This window comes from Colius striatus, chromosome 5, assembly GCF_028858725.1.
Source record: "Colius striatus isolate bColStr4 chromosome 5, bColStr4.1.hap1, whole genome shotgun sequence".
Classification (NCBI taxonomy): domain Eukaryota; kingdom Metazoa; phylum Chordata; class Aves; order Coliiformes; family Coliidae; genus Colius; species Colius striatus.
In genome coordinates this window covers 7,824,907-7,842,329 of record NC_084763.1, presented here as the reverse complement: position 1 = coordinate 7,842,329, position 17,423 = coordinate 7,824,907, and the positions used below count along the sequence as shown (strand labels likewise).

At 41.6% G+C, this 17,423-nt stretch overlaps 1 protein-coding gene across 1 annotated transcript in view; it reads left to right on the top strand.

The window, feature by feature from the left end:
* Window positions 1-17,423, top strand: part of TRANK1 (tetratricopeptide repeat and ankyrin repeat containing 1) — a 58,948-nt gene that overhangs the window by 5,977 nt on the left and 35,548 nt on the right. Inside the window, exons 2-8 of the mRNA XM_061997515.1 lie at window positions 4,810-4,944; window positions 6,843-6,966; window positions 8,952-9,102; window positions 10,059-10,177; window positions 12,281-12,364; window positions 15,225-15,363; window positions 16,231-16,362. Of these exons, the coding sequence (XP_061853499.1) occupies window positions 4,810-4,944; window positions 6,843-6,966; window positions 8,952-9,102; window positions 10,059-10,177; window positions 12,281-12,364; window positions 15,225-15,363; window positions 16,231-16,362 (884 nt within the window). The remainder of the gene's footprint in view (window positions 1-4,809; window positions 4,945-6,842; window positions 6,967-8,951; window positions 9,103-10,058; window positions 10,178-12,280; window positions 12,365-15,224; window positions 15,364-16,230; window positions 16,363-17,423) is intronic.

Below are 17,423 nucleotides of genomic sequence, written 5' to 3'. Positions count from 1 at the left end.
ATTTAGTTGCTGCTCAACCACAGTTCAGGTGCATTGTCAGGCTTTTTCTCTCCCTACCTGTTGCCAGTTGGTAACATCTGCCTGTTTGCCTAAGGGGGAAGAAGGAAAGATTATTTAATCCTCTGATAGGAGTGAGGAATGCACAGTCTGTAGAAGTTATATTTCCTGGAAACAGGAGGATACTCACTTTTCACTGCTATTCTAATTTGGATTCAGAGCTCCCCAGATTGCTATTCTTCATTTGTTACCTGCACCATGGAAAGCTACCGTGCCTCAAGAATAAAAACATTATTCTACCACTTAGTAGTGCCATAGGGACAGAACTTCAGTGCTTAACTTTCTGTATCAACAATGATTAAAAGAATGGCTTTGTAGACCTTCCACTTTTCCTCCGTGAATAAGCAGCATTGCACAGTTTCTCTTAAAATGTATAAAGCAGATGCAGATAGAACAAACCAACTGCTTGAGTTCACTCTCAGGTGTTAAAAGTTTTTAATATTGCTGACTTCAACTGTTCAGAAAGCACAAGCTGACCTCTTGAGACTGGTAGGAGCACAACGTTTCTGAAGAATGACAGATGGGGTTTTCTGGGCAGTCTCCTGTCTGCTTTGTCACACTTATCTGCTGAAGCGAGAGAAAGAAAAACTGAGCCTTGTAAACCCCCACAGCTGCTCTGCTGCTGAGAACAGTCTGACTGAAGAGTTCAGTGGGACACTAACATAAAAGTTGGCAACGTCTTAAGTGAGAATTTTGCCTACTGGCAGCAGTTGGAGTTGATTGTTTCTGACTTAACTGAATAATCCTTTGTTTTACTTCTTGGAGTAGAAATTAATAAGCCTCATTTTGCTGTCACGGTTGTGCTGGTGGCCTCAGGAGCCATATCAAAGTGAACAGAGTAGACTGTTGTCTGGGGTTTTTCTGATTTATGTTTTTCTTTGAAGGACAAGATCTCAGCACTGCACTGGGGAAGGTCTCCCAGACTTCAGGGTGTACCAACCCCTTTATGTGTTTCATCAACTCCAGAGCTTAGGAGAAATCTCCACTTTACAAGGGGAACCTGTCTTACCTCTGCTGAGTCTGGCTGGAATGGAGTCCATCTTCTCTGTAGTAGCTTGTGTTGTGCTGTGTTTTAAACTTGTGACCACAACAATAATGAGGACACACTTACATTTCAGCTGTTGCTGAGCAGTATTTGCACAGCATTGGAGTCTTCTGTGTTTCTTTCTCTGCCCACCCCAGCGAACAGCGTGGGTGCACACAGGGTGTTGGGAGGGAACACAACATGTTAAGCAGACAACCCAAACCGGCTCAAGGGGTGATCTATGCTATGTAACATGCTCAACAATAAAAAGGGAGATGAGAGGGCTTAGGAAGATGAGCCATCCCTAACTCTGGAACTGCCTGAGCCTTGCTTTGCGTGTGGGAGGTGGTGGATCATTGCTTTTGCATCTTTTGTTTCTTTCTCCCTTCCTCCACTTCTCTTTTGCTTAATAAACATTTTTTGTCTTGACCCACAAATTTTTTGGTTTTACTCTCTTTTCCCCTTTTCCCATCCCTCCGGGGATGGGAAGGAAGTGAGCACTTAGCTGCCCTCCAGGGTTAACCCTCAGTGCTTCACCCTCCAGCTCTTCACATGACAAAATCTTTAGTGACATTCAGAAACATTTGTGACTTTTACCTGTACAGGTTCATCCAGGGTAATAAACAGTGGTTTTGTTTAGTGCTCACCACACTCAATAGACTTTATGTAATAGATCTTCATTCAGTCCACCGCTTTTGAGTTAAAATTGCTTATGCTTCAGGAGGCTGTTAAGCAACAGCAAGACGTGGTGTGTTAGTCAGCACAGCCGTTCTTCTGGATCTTGAACTTGGATGTCACATTTGCATGCCTGGCTATCTCTTGGCTCTGCGAACTTGGGTGTAGCTGCTACAGCCTGCAGCACACATCCCAGTTATTTAAATGACCTACAGTTTGGAGTTTTGGCTGGGAAACTCCAGTGCTAGAAAAGGACAGGGATTTGTGTTCCACTGGAAATCCTGGAGCAGAGAGGGAATTCCTGATCTGAGTGAGGGAGCTCAGTTCCAGCATTTCGCAGCAAAGGGCATGTTTAAGAGCCTTTTAAAAATCTATGTTGCAATTGAGGCTCTTTTGCTGCATTGTGGGAAAAAGAATCCTTTCTATGTCTTGCAAATACTTTTTATTTGTAATTGTACTTGAAGTATATTCCAAGGAAAGGTAAGGTAAATATAATTATGGGTAAAAAATTCACCCGTAAGTAGAAGGGTGTTTTTTTTTCCTTGAAAAAAAGGGAAAGCTTGAAACAACTGATATAGAAAACCACAGGTTTGTGTGTATTCCTACAGGAAGAAGCTCCTGTGTAGTTGAACAGTTTTGCCATTGTTCATTTAGTTTATCTATCCTTCTGATGCTAAAAAGTTGAAAGCTGAAAAAATTACAGAAATATGAGGTGGAACCTTCTTTTAGCATTTGCTTTTTATTCTTTGCACTGTTGCTCTTTATTTTCCTCTTTTCTTCACCTCTGTAATGCTCAGACCATGCAGTGTAAGAATAAAAAGTCCCACTTACCCTATGAGTACGCTTCATTCACAGTCTGTTTAAGTAGCAGTTTTAAATATGTGCTGTATGGACATTGCCCAATGGAATGCTGATTAAATTTGCTTAGGGTAAATGTCATGATTACTCCTCTAGCATGACTGGTTGTCATACCTCCCCATGTAGATGTGACCTGTTTTTCTTCAGTTTAATTTATAGCCAGGAAATTCATCTCCTCTTGGTGCTTCCCTGGAATCAGCAAGGTCATGTTTGGATAGCAGGAATCATCAGAGAGTGTTTATTTGCTTCATTGAGTGTTTATTTGTTTCATTTAGTAAGAGACAACTTCCAACAGGCCTTTTCCCAGGCAGCCTGAAGCAGTCTGGATCTGGACTTTGTAGTTGCACCTTGTTCTTCTGCCATTGCTCCTTCAGAGCTGTGGGCTGCTGCTCTTCTGTCTGCTTAATGAAGATGTCATCCTGTTGCCTCTCTGGCACTTGGATGAGTGAGGAAGGTGCAGGGCCATCCATAATGTGCTTCTTCATACCTCCGAGTCCGCAATATAATCAGAATTGTTTCAATTGGAAAAGACCTTTAAGATCATTGAGTCCAACCACTCACCTCACACTGCCAAGACCATCACTAAACCATATCCCTCAGCACCTCATCTGTGCATCTTTTGAGTATCTCCAGGGATGAGGACTCCCATCACCTCCCTGGGCAGCCTGTGCCAGTGTCTAACATCCCTCTCAGTGAAAAAATTCTTCTTCAGCTTCAATCTAAACCTCCCTTGGTGTAACTAGAGCCCATTTCCTCTTGTCCTATTACTTGTTACTGGGGAGAAGAGACTGACTCACACCTCGCTACAACCTCCTGTCAGGTAGTTGTAGAGTGTTCATGTCTCCTCTCAGCCTTCTCCAGACTAAACACCCCCAGCTCTCTCAGACACTCCTCATCAGACTTGTGCTCCAGACCCTTCCCCAGCTCCATTGCCCATCTCTGGACACGCTCCAGCACCTCAGTGTCTCTCTTGTAGTGAGGGTCCGAAAACTGAACACAGTATTTAAGGTGAGGCCTCACTAGCGCTGACTACAGGGACATACAGTGCTAGTTCTCAATGTTTCAGGTTCATCATGAGGAGCACTATAGAGAAAAAGTGTCAGTAGCATTGCTTGATTTGTCTGTAGGTTTGTATACTTGAAAGTGTCTAGTTTGTTCTGTTGTTAAGACACCTATCTTATCTGAAACCAGGACACATAATCTACAAGATTTAATTTTCTTCCCAGTAGCTGATACAGTGACACATTTTGGATTTAGGTTGAGAATAATGTTGGTTACACACTGATGTTTTAGTTCTTGCTGAGTAGCGTTTACACTAAGTCAGGGATTGTTCAGCTTCTCATGCTACCCTGCCAGCAAGGAGACTTGAGAGGGGGGCACAAGAAACTGGGAGGGAGCATGGCCAGGACAACTAACCCAAACTAGCCATGGGGCTATTCCATACCATACAGTGTCACACACAGTATATTGGGGGGTACGTCGCAGCTTGGGAGTGAGCTGGGCATTGGTTTCCAGGTGGTGAGCAGTTTCATCAGTCACTTTGTGTATTCCTTTATTATTGTTTTTGTTGTTATTCTTTCTTTTCTCCTTGTATTGTCCTATTAAACTATCCTTACCTCAACCTAGAAGGGCTTTTTTAACCACCGTCTTCCAGTTCTCCTGCCCGTCCCATTGAGGACAGGGGAAGGAGTGAGAGTGGCTGAGCAGTCCTTAGTTGCTGCCTGGGCTTAAACAACGACACTCATAAAGATAAATGAAAAGCAGCTAAATAAGTTTTGTGTATAATTCATTGAAGTATATACCTTAAGCATATGAACTCTGTCTATTCTCTGAGATATTTCCTCCTGAGTTTAGGGTGTGTGCACAATTTGCAATCTTAATTTAAAAAAATAAGGTTTAAGATGTAGGGAGAAAAAAATGAAAACAAAAAATGCATACCAATGGTAATTCTGCTTAGCTGAGATTGGTAAAATAATAGATGGAAAGTTGAGGTGTCACAGCAAAGATGAGGCTATCAGCTGAGTTATATTTTACTATTTCAACTGCAGCAAACTAAAAAGTTGTGCGTTTTTGTCCTCCATTTCAACATGCCAAAACTAAGGTGAAAATTGAAGTGGAACTGAGAGAAAGAAGAGTCTTGTGAGTCAGTGTGGGGTTTTTGATTCATTTTTGTTACTGTTTTTGCTTTTCATCAGCATGGATCCCATGGAATATGTGCAGAGTATGAGACAATCTGGGAACCAGGATTTTAAAAATGGAAATTACGCTTCGGCCATCAAACAGTACGATCAAGCTCTACACATGCTCGGTTATTTGATCCAATGGGAACCGTAAGTGTTCTGGAATGACAAGGTGTAAACTGTAAAACAAGTCTGAATTTTGTACAGTACTGTGGGTAACTCACCAATGTGTTTTCTTGCCCTGACACCTGATGTTCTCGTGTCTTTTGTCACACTCTTTATCGCGCAGTTTTATAGAAGAGGAATTGCTGTTCCTGATGTATGTGTTGGAGATCAGTTGTTGACTGCACCTGAATAATTTTATATAGGCATTAATTATAAATGAATGTAATTAAAGCTCTGATTAATTTTTTTTCCACAAACCATGTTGATTTCTGTTAAATTGCTTTTGTTTCTTAGCTGGCATACTGTGGATTAATCTTGCTGTGATTCTGCCATGTCTATGACCTGTTACATGATTCATCTGATTACCTTTATTCATGCAAGTTATGTTCTTCTTGTAATTTGGTCTTTCTTAGTAGTCTCAGATTTGTTGAAAGATAAGTTTTCAGCAGAAAGGTTCATTGGCTATTTCTTTCCAAATGTTAAGTGCCTATTTTTATCAGTTTTCATTGGTTGCTAATGTTGCTAATGATTAAAAAGTTGAATGTTATGTTAATTAAATACTAGTTACTACTGGATATTAATACTGCTGTTAAACAAATGGCTGCTGATAAATTATCTTGACTATTAGTCATTTAGACTAAGTAGTACAGTAAGGCTGGAGCATATGCGGGGAGTAGGGCAGAGCAACAACAGAGCTGAGCAGGCTCTTTCCCGGCTATGCCACACATAGGGATCTGCTCCTGATTGTCTCCTTTCCCCTTGCATAGCTACCCTTGTCAGGATTTGCTTGCATGCAGGAATGCTCTGAACGCGTTCAGTGTGGCTGAAACAGCTTTCTCAAGTGAAAATTAGTAGACATGAATAAGATGAAGGCACGTACTTTTTGAGTGCAGGCAGGATGGGCTTTCCAGGCTCCCCAGTACCTTGTGGATGTAGTCCTGTAATTTGCATGCAGCTCTTTTATCCTAGTTTCAGCTGGGGACAGAGTTAATTTTCTTCCTAGTAGATGACACAGAGCTGTGTTTTGGATTTAGTGTGAGAGTGATGTTGATAATACACCAATATTTTAGCTGTTGCTGAAGTAGCTGAGAAGGGGCAGAATGCTGCTCAGGTATTGATCAAGGGGTGGTGAGCAATTGCATCCAGCATCATTTTTCTTTGGTTTGCATTATCTCTCTTTCTTAGATGCATTTTAATTACAATTACTATTATTTATTATAATTACATTTTAGTTATTCAACCCATGAGTTCTACTTTTTTCCCCCAATTCTCCTCATCCCAAGGGAGGAGTGAGTGAGTGGCTGTGTGGTGTTTAGTTGCTGCCTGGCTGCATGGTATCTTTCGAGAAACTCTTGGTCCACCAGATGGTTTATATCCTTTAATATATTCTAAAATACATTTCTTTATTTCTTAATTGGTGCAAATGTGGATAATTCTATCAACTTCACGAAATGATGGTACAGTAAAATGTGTTTAGGTTGTTTTTTGGTGACCAAATTGTGTTTAACATTCTTTCCATCTAGAATCTTCCATTTGTGTGTCGATTTTCTCCCGTTCATGGCCACAGACCTTCAATGAGCCACATCTAAGTGTGTCGAGATGGTCTAAACTCTTTCTAAATCCTCATAGTGCATTTCTCCAGTTGGTTGGCTTTCTGCTTCAGACACTAACACATCACTAAGATATCATGTGGGATATCACTAAGAGATTTTATAGCTGAGGTTCAAATGATGTTTGTATTCTACAACTCCACTTTTACCTCTTATTTTGTTAGATGGGGGTGGTGTGTAGACTTTTAATTATTTTGTTATTGTTGCTAACAGTAAAGTACGATGCATCCTTTTTCAAGCAAACAAACAGTTTTGCTGAAAACATATTTTTAGGTGTTCCAAGGACATAGCTGTGTTATACTGCAACAAATCAACTGCCTTGTACAATCTTGGTAAATGGAGAGAAGCAATGTTTTCGGCATACCAGAGCTTACACTGGGATCCAGAGTATGTTAAGGTATTCCTATGTTTAAGCTGTCAGTTTTTGCATGCTTGACTTTTAAAAACAAGTGTCAATGTCTGCTTTTCTTTTGTTGTGTTTTGGTTTTAGTGTGATAAGCAAATATAGCATAAAGTTCCAGTCAGTGTCTGACTCTGTACGAGAGCATCAGAATTACTGCTGTAATAATACTTCTGATTAAAAAAAGCAGCTCTCTCTTGAACTAGGAGATGTTGGTTCTTTCTGAGTCCAAACAAGAGAAACACCACTGCTTTCAAGAAAGATCACTATTTTATTAATACACCAGACAAAGTGCATGCTGTACAGATCCCATCTGTGGTCAGGTTCACCAGCTCTGTCTTCACTGACCACTCCTACAGAGCCTGTCTCTCAGTACAGATGCATCAGTCACTGACAGCAGACTTAACTTTGAAGGTTCCTTGGGCAGTGTGCCCTAATATTCTTAATATTTGTTATTAAGCTTGCAGTTCCTGGGAGCAGTATGTGGTGATCAAGGTCACACTGTATTTGCAGTGGAGATGACAATACACTGCACATATGCTTGTGATTAAGTATACATTGATAAACTACACACTGACTCAAAACTCACCTGTTAGGAATAGTACAGTATTTACAATACAGAGACATACACTTGGATTGGCTTTTATGCACAATAAATAGTCTTCTGGACTAACCACTACAGACTTTTAGAAACTGTAGTAGAAGGTATTTAATTTAATTATGGTAAAAGTGGGTGCAAATCCTGATTGAACTTGCACTGTGTTGCAGCATGCCAATCCTGCCAACTACAGGGCACAGTTGCTTTTTGGGAAGGAACAACCCCATGCACCAGTACAGGCTGGGGGTCGAACTGCTGAAGAGCAGCTCTGCAGAGAGAGACCTGGGAGTCCTGATCGATAATAAACTAAATATGAGCCAGCAATGTGCCCTCGTGGCCAAGAAGGCCAATGGCAGCCTGGGATGAATCTGCCCTGGTGAGGCCTCATCTGGAGTCCTGAGTCCAGTTCTGGGCTCCTCAGCTCAAGAGGGACAGGGAAGTGCTGGAGAGAGTCCAGTGCAGGGCCACTAAGATGGTCAGGGGAATAGAACATCTTTCATACGAGGAAAGGCTGTGGGAACTGGGGCTGTTTAGTCTGGAGAAGAGGAGACTGAGGGGAGATCTTATTAACATTTACAAATATCTAAAGGGTGGGTTTCAGGAGGTTGGGACATCCCTTTTTTCTGTAGTAGCCAGCAACAGGACAAGGGGTGATGGGATGAAGCTGGAACACAAAAAGTTCCACTTAAACAGAAGAAAAAACTATTTCACTGTGAGGTGAGGGAGCCCTGGCACAGGCTGCCCAGAGGGGTTGTGGAGGCTCCTTCCTTGGAGGTCTTCAAGACCCTCCTGGACATGTTCCTGTGTGACCTGATCTAGGTGACCCTGCTTCTGCAGGGGGGTTGGACTAGATGATCTCTAAAGATCCCTTCCAACCCCTACCATTCTGTGATTCTATGAATTACCTGACTTGAACAAATTGACTCCCCTATGCCTCTGAGCTGGTATAACCTCATTGAGTGGTGAATCCAAACATATTCAGGTGCTGTTGTTTGAAGAACGTATGCATTGTGGTAAATGCTGCAAAATGCAGTGACGTGGGGGAATAAGCATAGATTCTGGACTTTGGGACAGGACAGAAAAACCAGGCTGTTCAGAGGAGGTTAAAACACGGTTGCTAACGATGTGTATTTCATCCTGTAGCTCTTTTCCAGGGTGCATCACTCTTAGTGTCTGTGATGACATAGTAACATAGTGTAAATTTCAAGGGATGTTTATTGCACTTTTTTGAATGTGTGTGAGAAGCTGTAAAAACAGTATTACATGTCATTTTTATAGACTAATCAGAGAATTTAGGGGGAAAAAAATCCCATTTTGTTTTGTGGTAAAAATCTCCCAACAATGTTGTGTTGGTTTGTTTTATTCTCCTTTTATTTTTTTTCAGGCTTATTACAGAGCTGGCCACTCACTGATCATGCTATCAGACTCTTATGAGGCGATTTCTATGTTTCATAGAGGTTTGGTTCTCCTGAACACTTCGTCAGACCGAACTCAAATCGCTGATTTTGTAGCGGGAATCTTCATGAGCGTCAACGGTAAATTCAAATCAAGAGCTTTATTTTCCCAAGAGTCTTTCAGTAGTGATGACAACACAAATCCTTGGTAGAGTGTCCTTTGTGAGATCATTCATTTGGTGCCTCGAGACTCTTTGTTGAGTGGCCTACTCAAAAGGATGTGGTGGACTTGGTCCAGTTTGTATACAGCAGGTGCCAACAATCCCAAATCTTGTCTCACAAGAACACGTCGTTTGGGGAATAGGTAGAAATAGTTGAAATTCAGAGTCCAGGAGACAAGGATGGAGATTTGGAGTTCCAGATCTCCAAGGCTTTAGTGGGTTTTGTCCAAACCGCTCTACTTTTCTTTTAGCTGAGTAGATTTGAAAATAATTAGAAGGTATTCACCTTAAACTTCAGGTTACAGAGCAGTGTGTTCCACTATGGGGAGCAGCAGTGAAAAGGGGAAATCTGGCCTTTCTGTGGCATTGTGTGGAGTTTTTTGAGCAATGTCTACCCCATGTCTCCCTGATCTTTCCTCAGTCTCTCCTCCTCTACTTGCTTTTTTGTCCAGTTCACAGGCTTTTTCGGTTGGAGCCTCTAAGTGTGCCAGGAGACTTTTGGATTGTACCCCTGCTGTGTTTACTTGAACTCGTAGCCCCACGTTAAGGACCTTGATCAGCTTTAGCAACATCTGTAGCTGGGCTCACCCATGAGTAAGAGAACCATCATGAGGTTCACAGTGTCTTAGGGCTTGGAGGTGGTTATTTTGAGAGCAGGGATTAGTTTCCACCCCCCCTTCTTTAATGAAGACTGGCCACTGATAACAAGGTGCTGTATCAGTTGGATGGCCAGGGATATTGAAGCCCATTTGTCACTCACCTGACTGTTAATCAGTGCTAAAATTGTCACTGTGCAGTGAAATAATTTAGCTGGAGGCCTCAACTTTAAAAGTGCTGTGTGTACAAAATAGTCTTCTCAATTGCTTATTCTTGCAGATGAACGAGTCGTTCCACCAACTTTTCCCCCTGCATATGATTATATTTTCAGTGCAAGGTTTGATGCTCTGATTTGGCAAATGGTGATAGAAAAGTTGGCCCAGAAATGGAAGTGGCGGGTAAGTCTGTCGCTGTATTACCTTCTGCTGTGGTAAGTGCTCATGTCTTACCTCTTCATATGAAGCATGTCATAGAATCATAGAATGGTAGGGGTTGGAAGGGAGCTTTAGAGATCATCTAGTCCCACCCCCCTGCAGAAGCAGGTCCAAAACAGGGAATGTTTATTGTTCCCTGGTTCAAATGCCTTGTTTTTTAAGACTTAAAAAATACTTGTAGAGATAAATAATTTCTGAAATTGCTTTCTTGGAGGGTTGAAACAAGCTTGAAATCTTATTGGCCTCTTGCTGTTGTCTCATAATTATGGTGCCATCTAGAGTCACTATTCTTGAAAGAAATCAGAAGCAAAACAAAAAAAACCCCCACCATGTTTATTTGTGGTCTTGTTTCCTTCTGTATGACAAACTGAACTTCTGAAGCTGTGTGTGAAAGACCTGCAAATAAGTGGAAGTACACGGGAGTTAAAACTAAATCATCTAGAAAAATCAGAAGATGAATCACCTGGAGTTATTTTAACCCACTTTTCTATAGTTACTGTGGGAAAAACAGATTGACCATTGTCATGAGTATACTTCTATTGGGTGTCAGTGATGAGGTGCTGGCAGTGAGGGCTGCAGAGGTCTCTGAAGACAGGTGTCTGAAGAGAAAGCTGGGGCTGCCCCATGCCAGACACGGCTGATTCGAGTGAATTGGCAGAATGAGGGGAAAAAAGTGAGAGAAAACACCAAAGAAACATCAGGGTCAGAAAAGGAGAGAAAAGAGGGGGAGGAGGTTCTCCAAGCTTGGAGCAAGGGTTGCCTTGCAGCCCGTGGAGGCAGACTCAAATCAGGGGCCACGACCCATGGAGGACACATGCTAGAGCAGGGGAGAGGCATAAAAAAAAGGGAGTGATAGAGATGAACTGCCGTGGACTGATTGCAGCTCCACAGTCCCTAACCAACTGTAGGCAGGGACAGCTTCTACTAGATCACCTTAAGTTCTTCCAATGACAGGGCATCCACAACCTCCCTGGGTAACCTGTTCCAGTGTACCACCACCTATATTGTAACCCCACCCCCCCAGCCTCCCTTTCAGGTTAAAACCATTGCCTCTTGTCCTATCACTACAGGCCTCGTTAAAAAGGCTTTGTTATAAGCTCTCTACATATATATTGAAAGGTTGCAGTAAGGAAGGCTTCCCTGAAGCCTTCTCTTCTCCAGGCTCATCAGGCCAAACTCTTTCAGTCTGTCCTCACAAGAGAGGTGTTCCAGCCCTCTGATCATTTTTGTGGCCCTCCTCTGGACCTGTCCCAGCAGGTCCATGTCTTTCCTGTGCTGAGGACTCCCTAGCTGGATGCAATACTGCAGTTGGGTTATCACCAGAGTGCCATCTCCAAGCTTATTGAGTGTACTGCACAATCCCACTGTCTATGCCATTGGTGAAGATACTCAGTAGTACCGGTCTCAGTACAGACCCTTGAGAGACATCACTCATTGCTGGTTTCCACTTGGACACTGAGCCATTGACTGTTACTCTTTGGATGCAGCCATGTAGCAGTTCCTTGTGCACCTAACAGTCCATCCATCAAACCCATATCTCTGCAATTTAGAGTTAAGAATGTTGTGGAGGAGTGTATCAAAACCCTTACAGAAGTAAGATAGGTAACATCTGTAGCTCTTCCCTTGTCCTCTGCTGAAGCCAGGTGAATTTTTGAGGAGCACGATAAAGTTGTTAGAGAAACTGAGAAAATGTGGAACAGTACAGTGTGCATTCCTTGCTTTCTGCTCAGGATGTTGGTGTAGCTGGGGACTAGGAATGTAAGTGTTCGTTCTTAAAGTGAAGAATCACTTCCAAGGTGTATTGGAGAGACCTTTAGAGCCTGACCTTTCTACTTGTTTTTTGCTTCTGAGGAAACTTTCATCAGTTGTAGCTTCCCACAGTTCATCGTAGATTACATGAATTCAGTTATAAAATAGAAAGGGAGATGTAGTAATCTGTTATGACTTTAAAGAAAGATTTGAAGTGTTGTTAGCTCTCATTTGCTTTCCTACAAGATCTGATGAGACAGTGAAAAACAAAGTTTCTAAGTGTGCTTAGAAAATCATTAATGTTGGGTTTTTTTCCAGTCTTGCCTGTTGCTGTTGTCTGAGAAGAAAGAGTTGCCCACCAATCTCAGAGTCAGCCAGTTATCACTGAAGAATCTCTTTGAGGTAAAGTAGAATCTTCTTTTCCCTCCCTTGTGTCTTATTTGCATTCTTCTTGTTTGGTTTACAGTGAGATTTTTCCATCATGTGTACAAGACTAAGACAGATCAAATTAAAATACAGCAAGCTATTCATGTCATGCTTGTAACCTGGCAATTTAATGCTGAAAAGTGTCTGACATCAGTTGAGCTGCATATGTTCTCCAATCAGAGGAACTTACAATATACATGGGATAGAGTATTTTTATACTTTGCTAGCCTTTCTCTGGTGCTGAGTATGACTGCAGGGAGTTGAGCTGGGTGCAGTGTTGGAATTTACCCCTCTGTCAACACCCCACATTTTCAGATGGTTGCTTTATACCTAGGCAGCAACTCCTAAACCTTCTCTGTAAAGGCTTTAACACTTTTCAAATAACTTAGAGGACTTTGGCAAGATGGAAACGTGTAGTCATAGACCAAGTAGCCACAGTTGCTGCCTTTCACTGAGATGGTGGCATCTGCATGCAGCAAAATTTGATCTTTCTGTTCCTCTTGTCAGACTTGTTCTTCATCTTGTGATTCCTCATGTTCTGCAGCATTTGGGAACCTCCAAAGATTTCTATGCTTACAGGATAAAATGAAACCTCTCTGCTGTCAGAAACTGCCATGATGAGTGTAGTTTGCTGCTGTTTTGGCTGTGCTTGCCTGGTGCATTTGCTGCACCCTGCACACCCCAGAGGCTCTGCCCACATAGCTGTGTGGACTTCGTGGCCTTGGAGGCCTCACTGCTGCTTATCCCAGCCTTTGTATGTTAATGTCTCACCAAAACACTTTGAATTCAAAAAGGGGTATGAATTTCCAAAAGCCAATGCTTTTGGGGAACCAGGGTGTGGCTGGAGGTCAGCTGTGAGCCAGGAACTGCTGGGACTTCACCAGCTCTGTAACTCAGGTTCAGCCAGTAAAATAGCAGCTTTCAAAGGCATCTCTCAGAGTATGTGCCTGTTACCACACAGTTGATGCCCAGCAATTAAGTAAAGCATTTCTTATGGACCATTAAATTATCTTTATGCATTTTTGTCATTTTATTCTTCCATTTCTTTGTATTTATGTAACCTACTTTTAAAAGCTATGGTTACAAATTCATTGAGAAATTCCATTGGGCTTTATGCTGAAGTAGACTAGATTTCCTTCCTGACAGAAGCTTTAGAAGATGTTAACTGCAGGCTGCACAGTACATTTTTTTGGCATTTACTGCCAGGCAAATTAACAGTTTAGGGCAGATTGGTGTGGAGTCTGTCAGAAATTGCCATATGGCTGTTATAGTGTTTATGGTACTTTTTGTCATAATAATTTCAAGTTGAGGCTTTTCCCATAATTGTGTTTGAGTTAGATGCCTGACCAGAGTGAATGGGAGCAATTCTGGAAAAGAAGGGTAATGCAAAGGGAATAAATAGAGATCTATTTATAGGCCTGTTTATAGTGAGTCAATATATGCAAGCACGCCTTGGTTAGCTATTATTAGGCAGATAGGCAGTAGAGGACACATGTAGGGTCTCTTAGCAAAAAACCCCCTTCCTTCCTAGGCAAGCAAATCAGAATGTCTCATTGAGAGAGGAGGGATTGCCTTTGCAAAGGAGTATGTTCGCTGTTGTTGAATTGTCCCTGACCAGTCTTCAGCTATTCTTGTGGGTTTGTTGTACATTTGAAAGACTGAGGATGAAAGATCCCTAAGCACTGTTTCTCTTTTGCAAAAATTAGAAAATGTGGCTTTGTGACAGCTCCAACTTCCTCAGCTGCCACCACGTTTTCCCTGTGGTTTATTGTATTTTGATGCGCAAACAGTGATTCTTGCCAGTGAAAATTTGGCACGAGGTGTTAGAAAAAAAGCTTTATTTGTGGATGTTAGAAGCATGTGTGAAGGCTGCTATTTAAAAAAGATGACTGGCACAAATGGAGAAATTGTGCCTGAACGCTGTTTCCGACCACCCCCTCGTGTCCTGATCCTTCTGGCATATTGTCTCAATTTCCATCTGAGCTTCCTCTGCCCACCTCCGGAGTTCCCTGTATTGCTGTAGCCCTTGTAGACTTCATGTTCATTAAGTCCTTGCTTTGAAATCCTGTTTAAGTTCAACTGCCTTCTGCTGAATCTTGGTCTGTAAACTTCCTTGTATATTCTATACTTTTATCAGATCACCTTCTAGGAATTTATCTGGCCAAGAAAGTGTCTCCTAAGTCTTAACACCTTTTCTTTGCCTGAGTAGTCATATTGACTGTCTTAGTAATGTCAGATGCTTCCTGAGTTGGATGAGAGTAGGGCTTTGCTCTGCGTAGTACCTTAGTACCACATAGTACCATAGTACCTGCATCTGGGGGGTTCTTGAGCTGTAAAATGGGTGATTCCCTAAACCTCCTTCCCCTAGTCTCTTAACTCCCTTTTCTCAGTTTCAAGTATTTCTCTGGCCTTTTGTTTTTTTGCTTTGGGGTAACTGCCTGCCTAAGCTGCCTCATTCAAGCTTAAAAGGCAACAAAATGTAGTTACAGCAATGTGTGTAGTGAGATACAGTACCATGTAGTGGACAAGTGTGAGGCACAAAGTTGCAGTCAATTGCAGTGAATAAATGTAGAAATATGTATTATAAAGTAGACTTTAGGTTCATTGCCATTCAAAGCAAGACAAGATTGAGGTTCATGAACACCTTCTAGGAGAAGAGGATTTGTTTGGAGCTTTTACTGGGATTGTTACATCTATAGTAAACGTTTCATTTTACGATGGCTTGATTGTTTTTCTTCCACTGATTCTTGTTATTAAAAGAACATAGAGATAGCACAAAATGCCTTTTTTTGTGTATGGAAAAAGAACGTGTTGTAATTGTTCTCTTTGCTATCAGACTTCAGAGTTGTACGGGCACGGTGAGAAGATGCAAGACGTAGCAGAGTTAGCCAAGTGGCTAATTTCCATCGGGGCAAAAGTTGAGACCATTGGAGTGTATCTACTTCATGCTGTTATCAGACTGTGTATCAAAGCAAGTGAGTGACAAAGCTGACAGAGCTTCTTTCAAGTGTATTTTAAAAAAAACCTAATGAGATCAGATCATCCACATGTAACCTTTTGTGTGCCAATAAGGTACTGTTTTAAAAATGGTGTCAACACTCTCTTGGATCATCTGTGCCTGAGAGTGGTACAAACCCAGCAGAGTTGTTCTCTTCAGTGGTTTGAAGCAGAAGTGCGACCAATGTGGGTTTTTTGTAACTTGGATATATCAGCTTTGATGAAAACACAGTATTTCTTCCTGACACCTCAGTGTGCAACAACAGTTTCTATATGTGCTAAAGAGTCATGAGTCAACCTCAGATTTGCACTTGTGAATCGCTGAGAACATAGCATCATGTGTCCCACAATGCAGCTGGCTCTCACTGGGTTTTCTGCCATGTGTTTCTTCCCTCTCCTGTTCCTTGTGTTTGAGCAGAGGTTTCACACAGATCATGGAATCATAGAGTCATTATGGTTGGAAAAGACCTTTAAGATCATCAAGTCCAACCATTAACCTCATGCTGCCAGGCCCATCACTAAACTAAGCCATGTCCTTCAGCACCTCATCTATGTGTCTTTTAAATATCTCCAGGGATGGTGACTCCACCACCTCCCTGGGGCAGCCCATTCCAGTGCTTAATAACCCTCTTCATGAAACAGTTCTTCCTAATGTCCAATCTAAACCTCCCTTGGAGCGACTTGAACCCATTACCTTGTGTCCTATCATTTGTTACTGAAGAGAAGAGACTGCCACCCAGCTCACTACAACTGCACCTTGCTACTCCATAGAGGAAAACATTAGGACCTGTTTGTGCTGTATCTCTATGTACCATTTATAACAAGTGGGGTTTTTATCATTCCAGGAAAGAACCATCTCTTCAAGTGGTTGCTGAACCAGAGGCCAGACTTGAAGGATCGGATCAACCAGAGAGACAAAGATGGATGCACCCTCTTGCATATTGTGGCTTCTTCCAGTGAATATTCCCAGAAACGCTGTAAATACTTTTGTGTGTGTGTGGATGTGTTTGTGTGTGGTGTTTTGTTTCCATATATTAAAAAAAAAAGAATAATGGAAGAAAACTTCAGACCCTGGTGTTTACTATTTCACGCTAAGGAAGGAAACGAGACAGTCTTTTATCTGACCTTGGATGGCTACCGTTATTTAAACATTTCAACATGTATTACACCTTTACAATTGGATACCAGATTCATGTTCCTTTGCTTTGCTTTTTGGTTTGGCTATGATTTTTCCTTAAGTGTGCTGCAGCTTTTAGAGTCATAGAAGTTACCTTTTAAAAGTTTGATGTGCCCTTAAGATCAGACCTTCTTTTAGATAGGTGAAGGTTTAAACCCTAAGTAGCAGTGTACCTCGTCAAAATGCTTTCCTTCACCTCTTCTGTGGGGTTTTTCTAATGTTAATTTGGCCTGGCTTTTTCTCTTGTATTTCTTACTTTGCTCGCTAGGTGGCAAAAAGAAATAAGCATCAGTGCCAAGATAACACCAGACTTCCAGGTCATCGAATGCAATTCTGGTGGTGCTCTTTAATATTATGAATGAAATATGCACAACCTATATGTAATAATTGCATTGTCGGGAAAGGCATAACACATCTTCTGTAGCAGTTCCATCTGTTGCTAGATGACTCCTGCATTTCCAGAACAGACCAAAGATAAATAAAATTACAACTAAAGTTTAATAATAATTAAAAAAAACCCCTAGCTATGTCATATACAGACATATATTTTAAGATGTATTCATTAAAGATTATTTATTTATATAGTACATATTATCTGTAGAGTATACATATTTATATTAGTGTTTATTCCTTTATATAATATTCACATTAGAATACTTACATTGATTCAAGTTTATTTCTTGATATAGTATACATAATCTATAGAGTAGATATTCAAGTTTATTTCAGAGAATCCCAGAATGGTAGGATTTGGGAGGGTTTTCCAGAGATCATTCATTCCAGCTTCCTGCTAGAGCAGGTTCTCCTCGATCAGGGTGCACAGGAATGCATCCAGGTGGGTTTGGAAACCTCCAGAGAAGG